This window comes from Cucumis melo, chromosome 4, assembly GCF_025177605.1.
Source record: "Cucumis melo cultivar AY chromosome 4, USDA_Cmelo_AY_1.0, whole genome shotgun sequence".
Taxonomy (NCBI): Eukaryota; Viridiplantae; Streptophyta; class Magnoliopsida; order Cucurbitales; family Cucurbitaceae; genus Cucumis; species Cucumis melo.
Genome location: NC_066860.1, coordinates 3565658 through 3578391, shown reverse-complemented (window position 1 = coordinate 3578391; position 12734 = coordinate 3565658). Strand labels below are relative to the sequence as shown.

Here is a 12734-nt window from a genome sequence, read left to right as displayed (position 1 = left end):
AAAGGGTTAGTTATTCAAGTTGCAAGATTCGTGTTTATGTCGTTTGTGTATGTGTTTTGCTTTCTTTGGGAACACCAAAGAAACCTTGTTCTCTTTCGTAGTTATTCACTAATTAAGCTTAAAGAAAAACAAAATGTTAATGAAAGCCAAAATAACTTGGAAGCTTAGAATGGTAATGCTTGAATGATGCAATTGCTTAGGGCAAGATGGATGATAGATAGCGAGAAGAGAATGAAGGAAAGGCTTAGTTTGATAGAGAGTTCTGTCTATCCATCAAAGTGAAATTAGGAATTAAAAGGGTCACAATCAGGATGAGAACGAATGACATAAGAAGCAGCGTGAAATAGAAGGCTATTACCTCATTTCAATAATGCGACGAAGATAACTAAAAAGGGATAGTGAGATTACGTAATGAAAGGGATGATCTCCATGAAAATCGTAGAGCAGAGAAGGAAGATGAACTTTTCTCTACCTGCAAAGGTGAGAATAACTTCCTCCCTTTTTTCTCTTCTCATCTATTATATTACGCTGTAGGATCTATGAATAAAATAAGCAAAGGTTTGAAGCTGCTCAAGAAATGAACCCATGTCACAAAACAGTTTGACATGAAAGCTTCTTCTATTCGAACATACAACACTCTGTCTAATCCCATCTTTAGTAGATCAATCAGGTGAAGAAACAAATTCAAGATATATATTGATCTTAAGGCATCATCTATAATCGATTACAATCTTTTTCATACAAAAGGAACGATTATTTTTTCAAATTTTCCCCCTAACTTTAATATTAACGATTTTTTTTGGAAGTGTTTAGGTGGTTCAGGTTGGACAGAGAGAAACAGAGAAACGAGGGAGCATGATGACAGGGGGATCCCAAGCATAGGAAAATGAAACCGAAGAACCAGGCTGTACAATTCCGCCATTTATGAGAAGGCAATTGTCCCTTTGCTTTGACAGAATCGATGGATCAACGGGTTCAATAGTCTGAAACCCTTGGCAGGACAAGATAATCTGCTTCTGAGGACAATCGCAGTTGTTGATCACTTGAACGTTCCATTCAGGTTGCCCCCCAATCTCCCTTCCGCTTCTCTGTGTTCCTATGTTAATGGTGTCCAAACTGCAGCTTCCAGCAGCACACCCTGCAACAAAATCAAACTGAGAAAAAGGGAAGAGAAAGCTCTGAAAGGTATTTTATTTGGGATTAATTCTAACATTCCTTTTTACCTTCGTTGATGAAACTTAGGAGTAGGATGATGATTGCAGCAATCATGGTGGAGAGGTTGATCATAGGTGAAGGAAAATTGTTTGCTTGCAGAGAGTGGTTTTGAGATAAGTGGGTTTAGAAAACAAAATTCAATGTTTTTTAATCTTCTTTTTTATTACTTTATAATGGAAAAATTATAGTATGTTAGTGTTTTCATATGAGTATTTTGAATGGGTTTTTGTGATTGGTTATTATGGCAATAATTAAAATTAAATTAATAATAAGAGTGTGGAAGAAAAAGAAATAATAAATTTGAAACTGTCACGCAAAGTCTTTAACTCTTTAGTGTGATGTGCTGTGCTGTCGACATATTATTTCATTTGGGTTGACTGTTTTTAAGCATTTGATCAACATCCCCATGTAACAGAGAAGCCAAAATAGGAAGATCCAAATCCTGAACTGATTTGTTTTCTTTTTGTTTCCCTTTTCTTTTCCTTTTTCTTTCTTTATTTTATAGATAAAATTGTTGATGCAATGTTCGTATTCTATTCTACTTAAATAAATACTCTGTCAATAACATCCTTTAATAGTATGTTGTAAATCGTGAATTAACTTCCCCGCATAATGAATAAACTAATAAAATTCTTGGAACTAAACTCTTTTAACCATTTTATTAAGTTTAATTTAAAAGATCTGTGGAGGAAAACACATTAAACAAGTTTGTTAATAAAAAATAAACAAATTAAAATCGGAAAATATGAATTTAATAAGAAATTTGAAAAGGGGAAATGTGGATATTTAACTGAAAACTTACATAAATGTAACCAAACTGTAAACTATTTACGGCCCGTGTAACAAAGTCCATAAGGTTAACTATTTTTTAAATATTTCAGGTTTGCCCTTTCATCTTTCTATTCTTTTGCGATTCTTCTTCCTCCTGTTATTCCGTCTCTTCCGTCTTTCCCTGCGATTTCGTCTTTCTTCTTTTCTCTTTTTATTTTCTGCGATTTCTTTTCATCATCTTTCTTATTTTTCAATTCTTTATTTATGTTGTTTAATCTTTCCATCGTTTTTCTTCTTTTCCTTTTCGTTTTTTGCTTTGATTTCTTTTCATCGTCTTTCTACTTTACTGCGATTTCTTTCTATTGTCTTTTTTTTACGCGTTTACATTTGGTAACCAAATCTAAACGAGTGTGTACAACAAAATAGCAAAATCTAAAAGATCGTGTATAAAGAATCTTGAAAAAAAAAATCATTTAGATTGGAGTAACAAGTGTAAAAAAAGTAAACAAGTGTAAATAAATCTAAACGATCGTGTAACAAAAGAATTAAAAAAATCGTGTACCAAATTTTTTTTTAAAAAAATCATTTAGATTTGGGTCCCCAAATCTAAACGATCGTGTAATAAAATTAAATGATAGAATTGAAAAAATAAATTGTAACCATATCTAAACGATTGCGTATAAATTATAGTAATATCTAAACGATCTCGTATAAATTACAACTATATCTAAATATCGCCTTGTAGCCATATCTAAACGATCGTGTATTAGATCGCATATATATTATGCGCGCGTTATTGACGAGACATTTTTGGTATTTTACACGGTGGGCCTCTGGACTTTTTCCATTTTTAGAATTGTTCTATAGAGTATAAATATTTGGCTGCTTTTTTATATTTTTGAAAAGATCCCTATTTAATATATATCAAGTCTTCTTAGAAAATATAACAAAGCGGCAAAATATTTATAGGACAATTCCGAAAATTGAAAAAGTCTATAGGCCCACAATAGAAAATACAAAAATACAAAAAATGCGCTGTAATATATTTGGTTTAGATTTGGTTGTTTAGATTTGGACAGCCAAATTTAAATTATTTATATTTTCAATTATATCGTTTAATTTGGTTACACGTGTTTAATTGAGTTACACGATCGTTTAGATTTGGTCGTTTAGATTTGACAACATGATCATATCCTAAATTTGAACGATTTTTTTTTTCAAAATTTGGTACGTTTAGATTTGACTAAACAAAATTTTTTAAGATTTTTTTGGTACACAATTGTTTAGATTTGTTTATTTATTTTTTTCAAGATTTCTTTGGTAGAAAAGAAAGAAAGATGATGGAAAGAAATCTTAGCGAAAAAAAGATAAGAAAGAAGAAAAGAAAAACGAATCTAAACGATGTAAAAAGGAAAGAAAGAAAGAAAGAATATAGAAAAAAATTGGAGAGAAGAGAAGGAAGATAGAAGGACAAATTTAGAATATTTAAAAAATAATAACTTTATGGACTGTGTTACATAATTTGTAAATATTTTAGTAGTTTGTTATATATATAATATTATATAAAAGAAAAAAAAGGTTAATAAAAGACTAGTCAAATTAAAATTGAAAATGTCAATTTAATAAGAAAATTGAAAATTTAAGATTGAGATATTTAATGTATATATATAAAGAAAAAGAATAAAGATGTATGTTAATAGGTAAATAATCAAATTTAAATTGAAAATGTAAAATTTAATAAGAAAAATGAAAATATGACATTGTGATATTTAATGTATTATATATAAAGAAAAAGAATAAAGATATTTGTTAATAAGGAAATAATCAAATTAAATTGAAAATGAAAGGTTAGAATATTGAAAAAAAAAAGAAGATTGTTAATAAAAAAACAATCAAATTAAAAATAGAAATAGTGATGTAAGAAAGTATATTTTTAAGATTAAAATTGAAGATTGAAATTTTAATATATATATAAAAGAAAAGAAAAAGAATAAAGAGCAAAGAAGTTTTAGTTATTTTTCGTCTAACCTATTTTAGATATTATTTTTTAAAAAAAATAAAAGATGGAGACAGACCAAATCCAGGACTGAAGCAGAGTATTCAAAACTGACCCTTTGTTTAGTTTGAAGGGTACACCTCCCTCTGACCGGCCCTACCTTCAAAACTCTCCATTTCTCTTCCTATATTTTCCCCTCTCTCTCTTCCTTCTTTATTATCCTTAAACTTTTTGTTCTTCTCCTTTTTCTTTCTCACTCATTAAATTCTCAGTGTGCTCTTCTTTTCTTTCTAACATGCACCAATCAAATCCATCTTTCTCTTCCCTCTTCTTCACATGCAAGGCTCCCCACCAAATCCATCTCTCCTACGACCCTCCACTCATTCTTTCTCTCTTTTAACATTGCATGACCCACCATTATTCTCTCTCTGTTGCATGCAGGACAGGACTCTACACCTTTTCCATTCGGCCCTCTCCTTTCTCACACACCCTCTCCCTGTCTTTCTAACCTGCTAATAAATACCCTAAACTACCCTTATCTCTCTCTCACTACTAATCTCGAACCAACTAGTGAATCCATTTTTAATGCCATCTCCAATTGAAAGTTGGTATCAGGATTGGCCGGGCCTCGTACCATTACTCGACTCGACCAGCTTTTTGTTCATGGCGGAAACTTAGTGTCACACCCCTCCCGATTCACCACATAACTGACTACCTCACCACATAGCTGACTGTCTGATCACTACATAGCTGACTGTCTGATCACCACATAGCTGACTGTCTCACCACAATATTGACTGTCTCACCACTTTTGTGAGATAGTCTGCTTTCACTTGAGGACTAAGAGACTTAGTCTTTCACTTGGTTTCGTATATGTATTTAGTTGAGAGGTTTAAGGACTAGTCTTTCACTTCACCACCTCGTCCTTAATGCCAACTTTCAACACCTTCCATACGAAAACGGGCGTTACACTTATAAACCATATAAATACATATACGAAAGTTTGAAGGAGACTAAAATAAAAACTTAAACCTCTAAATAGGTTTAATATATTGAAAAGTTTGCCGAAAAGAGTACAAAACATAAAAGGAGTAAGGACCTACACTATAAGTTGAAGCAAAGAGAAAAACAAACACTTTGGGTAACTAACTAGGAACAAGCAACTTGGGAGAAGAAAGGCTTGAAATTATTAAATGAAGGGTCCCATGCATTAGTGAAGGTGATGGGAACAGCAAAATAGATTGGAAAGCCACCATACACCACACTTTGATCCCCTCCACTTGAGTAAACTGGCAGGTTTGTTGGCTTCAGCTGTGTTGAAAACCCCCACTTCAGTTGCTCATCATTGAACTAAGGCATCGTTTGCTTTCCGATAAGCACAATCCTTCAATGGTAAATTGCCTCAGTTGGAGTTGGGATGATTGTTAATTTCCCCCTCAAGTGTTCAAAAAATTTTCCACTGAAGAACGAACACAAATTAAATTTGATCAAGTTTGATTTGTAAATCCAATTTAATTTGTGTGTTCTGAAACATATCGTTGAAAATCTTGTGCAAATGTTCTCTATGTTTAGCTTGCAATGAAGATTTAGGGCATAAAAAGTTATAATCTCATCCTGGTTGGGTCTTAAAATTAATCTTTTTATTTCTTATTTTATGTAAAACAAAAAGTTCATTAATATGATGAAATTACAAAAGCTTACAAATAATTAGAAGGAGAAATCAATCATTTGCAATAAAATGATTGAAAGAAAAATAGAAGAATATATTTTTTATTAATTAATTTATTTATAATGAAAGACATGGCTACAAAGTAGAAAGTGTGGAGGGCTATGTTGTGGAGTGGAGGTTGATGATGGTAGAGTATTGAAAAGGTCAACATAGTTGGTTTTGGAGACATAAAAAGCCTTAAAAGCTACCACCCACTCAATAAAAACTAGTGAATGCTATTGTAACACCAAATTCTTCTTTTCTTTTCTTTTCTTTTATTTCATAAAATCTAATTTGGAAAAAATAATATAGTTTTATCCATTTCACACATGCTCTTTGATGCATTAGTTAGGATTTTAATTTAGAATAAGACATTTTGGAACTAATCACAAATTACCACGTCACCTACTAAAATAATTGCATTTGGGATTAACTAAAAATTGACATGTATCCCAAATTAAATTTAAAGACAAATTGGTCAATTCTAATAATGTCACATGTCTTAATTGGATCAAATTAATTATTTTGGTTTAATTAAATATTATTTACTTGGCCTAAAATTCAATTGAGCTCAAAATAAGTTTAATTTAGTCCAAAGTTAAATATGATCCAAATACATGTAATTGAGCCCACGGATCTGGTCCATGGACCAACTAAGCTCAAGTTCATAAAAGCTCACTAGGAAACTCTATAAATAAAGGAGTTCTCTCCATTTGTGGGAGGAATTTTTGATTGTAGAAGGTATAGAGAGAATTCTCCCAAGAGGTAGAAGACTTCCTACCTCCTGAAGTGGATTGTCCTCAAAGATTGAAGCTCTTTTGAAGATACAAGCTTTCTTGAGTTTTCTTCTAAGACTCCAACTTCAACAATATCACGTGTTCCGCTTCTTCAAATCAAGCGTAATCATCTACTACTAGAAGAAAGAAATTTCTTGACGGTTGTGGTTTTTATTTCTTGACGTTTTTTGAAAAAACCGTCAAATTTTTTTTATGAAAGGCCAATTTTCAGATTTCTTGATATTTTTTAAACGTTAAGTAATATGTATTTTTTCTTGACGTTTTAAAAATGTCAATGATTATCTATTAAATTCTTGACGTTTTTTAAAACGTTAAGAATATTTATAAATTCATCATTTTTGACGTTTTGTAAACGTCAAGTAATATGTACTTTTTCTTGACGTTTTAAAAACGTCAAGTTATATCAATTAAATTCTTGACGTTTTAAAATGTCAAGAATTTTTATAAAAAGGCGGAGGGAATTATTTTCCAAAGTTCTTGCCGTTTTAAAAATGTCAAAATTTACTAAGTAATTAAAATAAATAAAATATTAAATATTTCATTTAAAATTAAGCCCTAAATTTTCTTTTTGCCTCTCCTACCCATTGTGCGTGCCTTCTACCCAAAATTTTCTTTCAATTTCTTGTGTCGTCTGTTGTGCGTTGTTGCTTGTCGATTCATCTCGCCGAACGTCTTGCCGAACCTCACCTCGTTTAGTGGTTGTGGCCAAACGCTTTCGTCTTTGGCTGTATTGAGTTCACCGTCCACTGGGATTATTAGTTTGCATTTGCGAAGCCACCATACGTTTCTCAATTCTCCACTTGGAAAATTGGCTGGAAATCAATTCTCGATTCTCCACAAGAGAGGAATTTCATTCTAATACCTCGGTTTCGATAGCGACAGAGGAGGTGGCGACGACGAATGTCTCTGTTCTTTCTTTTTCTTCCTCACCACCACCAGTGAACGACGAAAAGCAAAGTCTTCAACTACACCCAGTGAGATTCTTTTTGTATTTATCATTTTGCATGTAGAAATTTTCAAACACAAGGGTTGGAAACTTTAAGACGAATCAAGATTGATTACTGTTTTTTGTGTTTCGAGATCGAGCTGGTGTTAATGTAGCTAATATGGATGTGTGATGATAATGATAGGAACAAAACATGACAAGAGTCAACGAAGATTTGGGAGAAACGGGGACTGCCATTAATGAAGTGATCAAAAACGTTTCTAATGATAGTAGTTATGAATTAGCGGTGAAAGTGAGAGCAAGAAGACAGAGAGAATATACAAAATTGGAGAGGATTGAAGTAGGGCTAAGAAGAGCAAGAGCCGCCATTAGAGAAGCTAAGTTCCTTAATCAAACACAAGATCCTGACTTCGTTCCTTCTAGTCCAATGTATTGGAATTCTAAGCATTTCACAGGTTAAATTTCATATTTGTCATTGTTGATATTTTGTTAAGTTGTTTGAAGTTGTGAAGTTAGAAGTTTCGAGTTGTTGAAGTTCTAGAGTCATGTGAGTTCTGTAGTTTTGGAGTTATGGCAGAGTTGTGCAAGTTATGTAGTTGAAAAGAATTTGCAGGAGTTGTTTGAAGTTAGATTGTAGTTATATGTAAGTAGATTTTGCACATACTTTGACGTTTGGTAATTTAAGATTTTTGTGGTAGCCATTATGAAATTTTGTTGATAGGTCAATTGTTCATAAGAGTTGAATTGTTGATAGGTGAATTGTTCATATGGAGGGGGAGGGGTTCATAGGTGAATTGTTCAAAAGAATTGAATTGTTATGAAATTTTGGTATGATAGACATTCTGAAATTTTGTTGTGGTTGTCATTCTAAAATTTTATGTATATATGATATATTTTTGGGTTAAGTTTGTTAATTAGAGGATGTTGAGTTGAATTCTTTGAGATCTGATGGAATTGTTTATATTGATTTTGTAAATAATATGAATATTTTCAAAGTTTTGGAAATGATAAGGTGAAAGGTTTTATATTTGATGAATATTGTCGTTTATATGTATTTATGGAACAATTGCTGAACCACTATACAGGACCAATGAGACCATAATAGAGGAACTAAAATATAATTGAATTACAATTTTAAAAAAATATAAAAATGCTTGACAATTTTAAAATGTCATAAACAATTGAATTCTCGACGATTTTTAAATGTCATAAATAATCACTTTCTTGACGATTATTAAATGTCATGAAAAAGCATACTCTTGATGATTATTAAATGTCATAAATATTCATATTCTTGATGATTTTAAACTGTCATGAACATTTATACTCTTGACGGTTTTAAACTGTCATGAAAATTTGTATACTTGACGGTTATAAACTGTCAACGTTCACTATTCTTGACGTTTTTACTAACCGTTAAGAACTTTGAATTTTTTGACACTGGCTTCAATGACGATTTTACCGTCAAGAGAGTTTATTTTTGTAGTAGTGATCCAGTCGAAAGAGAATCAGAAGATCAAATTCTAGAGATCGTATTATATCGCATCAAATCAACATAAATACAACATCAATACAAGTGCAATTCCACAAACCAAATTTATCTGGAAATATTGTGTGAACACTAAGAATCAACAATCATTTTTTAAAAAATAATGTTGAAATTATTACCAAAAAAAAAGTCATATTAATCATTTAATCTTTAATTCAAGATCATCTCATTTGTACACATATAAAAAACAAAGTTTCTCTTAATTTGGATATAAAGTTGACACAGCCTATTAACAAGTTTTAATTATAAACCTCAATTCATATTGTAAACCTAAAAATAAAAACAACTCAAAATACAAATGAAAGTGAATTCATAATTTAGTGAATAGATCATCATAAGATACTGCAATGAAAATACATTATTACTATTATTATTATATAGAGAGAAATTAAATTTGATTGTTCAAGAACAAGCAATTTGAGAGAAGAGGGAGAGTTTGAAAGGAAAAGAGGTATCCCAAAGCATAAGTGAAGGATGTTGAAATTTTAATGTACCTCTATTTAAGATAACTGGCTCTCCATGATACACCTATTCGGTGTAGTAGGGGGATATTCCAATAGTAAGTACGTAGATGTCGTTCCACACCTTCTAATGAGTTCCAATTTGAGTTCATACATCTCTTGCATAGACACCTTATTCGTTCATAATCATCATGAAACTTGGCAACATCTAAAAATTGGTCACTCCCTCCCCATACTCAATGGAAAACTTATTCCTAAGTATCATCAAACCTTTGTCCATCGTTAAAGCCCCTAAAACATAAGTAAGTTTGATTAGAAGAATATTCCTCCTCTCATACCCTAAACTTACTCTCCTAAATAAGCAAAAACAATCTTCCAAAATTTTCACTAAATCTAACTTTAAACTACAGAGGCTACCATAACTGCAGGATAATCATCACAACCAAATTAACCAAAAACAACTTCAATCTTCGCATACTACCTACCCTTCCAACAATGCTACTTTACAAGCTACCTACCACATCTTCAAACCCTAACTAACAAATTCAAAACTAAGTTGGTACAAAAAACGGCTACTATAATTGCAGGATAGCCGTCCCAAATCAACAACAAAGAATTTCAAAACTACTAAGAAATAAATAACTAAATATGAACTAAAGGCTACCATAACTACAATATAGCTAAAACGAATCTCAACCACAAATTACAGAATTTTTAAAACAATAATAACCCTTGTCCTCCCTCCCCTCAAATTTTCAACTCTAACCTCTCAAATTTTCGATTCAAACCCCACGCCCTTCCTACACTCAATTAACCCCTCCCCCCACCACCCCCTTCAAAATTTAAATTCAACCCCCTCCCTCAAAATTTCATCCTCACCCCCTAATTTTCAACCCACCTCCTTCAAATATTTAATTAAACCCCCTCTCCCTCTTCAAATTCAACCCACACATTCAAATTTTCAATTCCTCAACTCAATTTCTCAAATAAACCCCCTTCAAATTTTCAACCCACATTCAAAATTTCAACTTCAAAAACCAAAATATATTCCTAAACAATATCCTAAAACTAATTCACTATTAAAATATCCTCAAACTAATTTCAAAAAACAAAAAACTAAACTATTTAAACTAACATAACTTAAACTAAACTATTTAGGGTTTTAAACTTACCTCAAATAGGGATGATCGACGACTGACAGTAGGAGAGGCACGACGACAAGGTCATGGCGGCAACGACAACGATCTCTCTTTCTCCTCTTTCATTTTGTCGAATTCTCTTTCTCCTCTCTTCTATTTCAGTTTTGTGTTTCACAGATTGAAACATCTTTTTTATAAGGGAACTCTTGACGCAGCACGAAAACGTTGAGAGATCCCCCTATTTTTAACGCCATTAGTGATTCGTTGGAAATGGTTTTACCTATTCCATGCATGAGGCGTCGGAAATCTTGATTTAGCATAATTAATGTTCGAATATGTTTCGACGATCCTTACATGGTGTAGGGAATGGTTATAATTATTACCGACGCATGATGAGTACCATCAGGAACAGAGGTGTCCATTCTTGACTCCATACATGGGGCATCAGGAGAAGCTATATATTTAATTTAATTGCAAACTATTTTCACATCCTAGTCCCAGACGTCGAGAATGGCGTCTTATTTCTTGACGTTCCATGCATGGCGTCGGAAAAAGGTAATATTAAATAATATGTTCGTCGTTTTCCGACGTGTTCAAAACGACGTCGAAGAAAGGTGTTTGTCCCGACGTGTTATCTTTCGATGTTGTTTTGTGCGTCGAGAATCCCACGATTTCTTATAGTGTTAAACGATGAGAAAAAGACTTCAAATTTAAACAATCGTGTTGACAAAGGTAAACGATCGTGTTGAAAATAATAAATGATCGTTCAGATCATGTCAAAATGATATTTAGATAATCTATATATTCTTGAATATGAGAAAGATGAAGTAGATACAAAGAATCTTGTCGAAAACAGTGAAGATGAAATCGAAGATTTAAACAGAAGAATGAATCATTTAAAAATAGAAGAAAAGGAAATCTGGAAGAGGAGATGAAGAAATCTGGAAGAGAAAATGAACAAATTGCAAAGAAGAAGAAAAAGAAGTGATGGATCGTCCGCAATATTCATGGACAAATCTGGAATTTATGAAAATATTGTATCGACTTCCTAGACATTTGCTTTTTGTTATTCGAGCCGTAAATACTTTTGCGTTTTTTATTTAAATTTATGAAAATTAACCTTATTTTTTAGATAGAAATCACTTTGTTGATACCAAAAATTGCACCAACGGTGATTCGTTATAATTATGTTTATTTAATTTGGATTCTTAACTTTTAACTTATGTGCATGGCTAGCTTTAAGCTGTGTGTACAATTCTTGCTCACTAGGGTCGTTTTTTGAACCCTATGGTGTCGATTCTTATAGGGTTGTTTTCTAATTATATATTGTACATTCTTTTCTACTTTTCTTTTTCTTTATCTATTGCAATATTGTCGTGATCTCTATTTTCCTTAAAATCAAGAGCGGATGTCTTAATTATGAATCTAGCTAAAAGCTTGTTGAGATGTTGAGATTCACACCTCGAAAAAATCAAGAAGATTCATATCATTACAAGATAGATGATCTTATGCTTCTTTTATTATCAATTGGTTTTGAGATGGAATCTCATACTATTAGATAAAATTTTCTCTCTCCTCTCAATTACTCAATATCAATTAGTATCAAGTATATTAAAATGTAACATGCATATATAATATATAGTACACTAAGCATATATTCGTTTAAAGGGTATATATATACCATAACCAATTAATTTATACTCTATAATAATTCATATATCATAAACATGAAAAAAAAAGTAATTAATACAAAATCTCTGTGTACTCATTTATTTATTTGTAAATCATAAGAGAAGATATGATAGCTAAGAAGGGTTATGCATATATATTAATTAAGAACAATTGATTTGAGAGGAGAGGGGCTTGAAAGGGAAGGCATTGTCCCAAGCATAAGTGAAGGAGATGGGTGTAGAATCAAAGATTGGTTGACCACCATTAACCAAACACACTGCCCCAGCAACTGCTAATATGGATGGATCAACTTCTTGAACTGTGTTGAATCCATTGCAATCCAATTTCAAACTTGATTGTGAACAAATGCAATTGTTTGTAATTGTGGCTTTCCATACTTGCTTCCCTTTCACTATAGATCCAGTTGTTGTTTGACTTATTGCAATGTCATTCAACACACATTGACAATTTCCTGAAAATC

The 12734-nt window shown here is 31.9% G+C and overlaps 1 protein-coding gene and 1 long non-coding RNA gene across 3 annotated transcripts; one reads left to right on the top strand and one right to left on the bottom strand.

Annotated features, from left to right (window-relative positions):
* Positions 1 to 8298, top strand: LOC107992216 (uncharacterized). Of its 2 annotated transcripts, XR_007820225.1 has the most exons (3): positions 458 to 670; positions 814 to 1185; positions 7618 to 8298. It is a non-coding gene; the product is annotated as an uncharacterized LOC107992216 (long non-coding RNA). The 2 variants fall into 2 exon arrangements; XR_001764739.2 differs by lacking the exon at positions 7618 to 8298 and having other exon boundaries at positions 1 to 670; positions 814 to 1419.
* On the bottom strand, positions 672 to 1373 carry LOC103503849 (uncharacterized). Its single transcript, XM_008468223.3, has 2 exons — positions 1224 to 1373; positions 672 to 1138 (listed from the first exon to the last, which is right to left on the bottom strand). Exons 1-2 carry the CDS (start codon positions 1285 to 1287, stop codon positions 819 to 821), a joined length of 384 nt encoding a protein of 127 aa, XP_008466445.2. The 5' UTR covers positions 1288 to 1373; the 3' UTR covers positions 672 to 818.
* Positions 8299 to 12734: the final 4436 nt, after the last annotated feature.

Bases quoted from the DNA above. Each gene is read 5' to 3' on its own strand.
- LOC103503849 (XM_008468223.3), bottom strand. From the start codon at position 1,287: ATGATCAACCTCTCCACCATGATTGCTGCAATCATCATCCTACTCCTA. The intron at 1,139-1,223 runs GTAAAAAGGAAT...ATTTTGTTGCAG, and splicing joins CCTAAGTTTCATCAACGAAG to GGTGTGCTGCTGGAAGCTGC.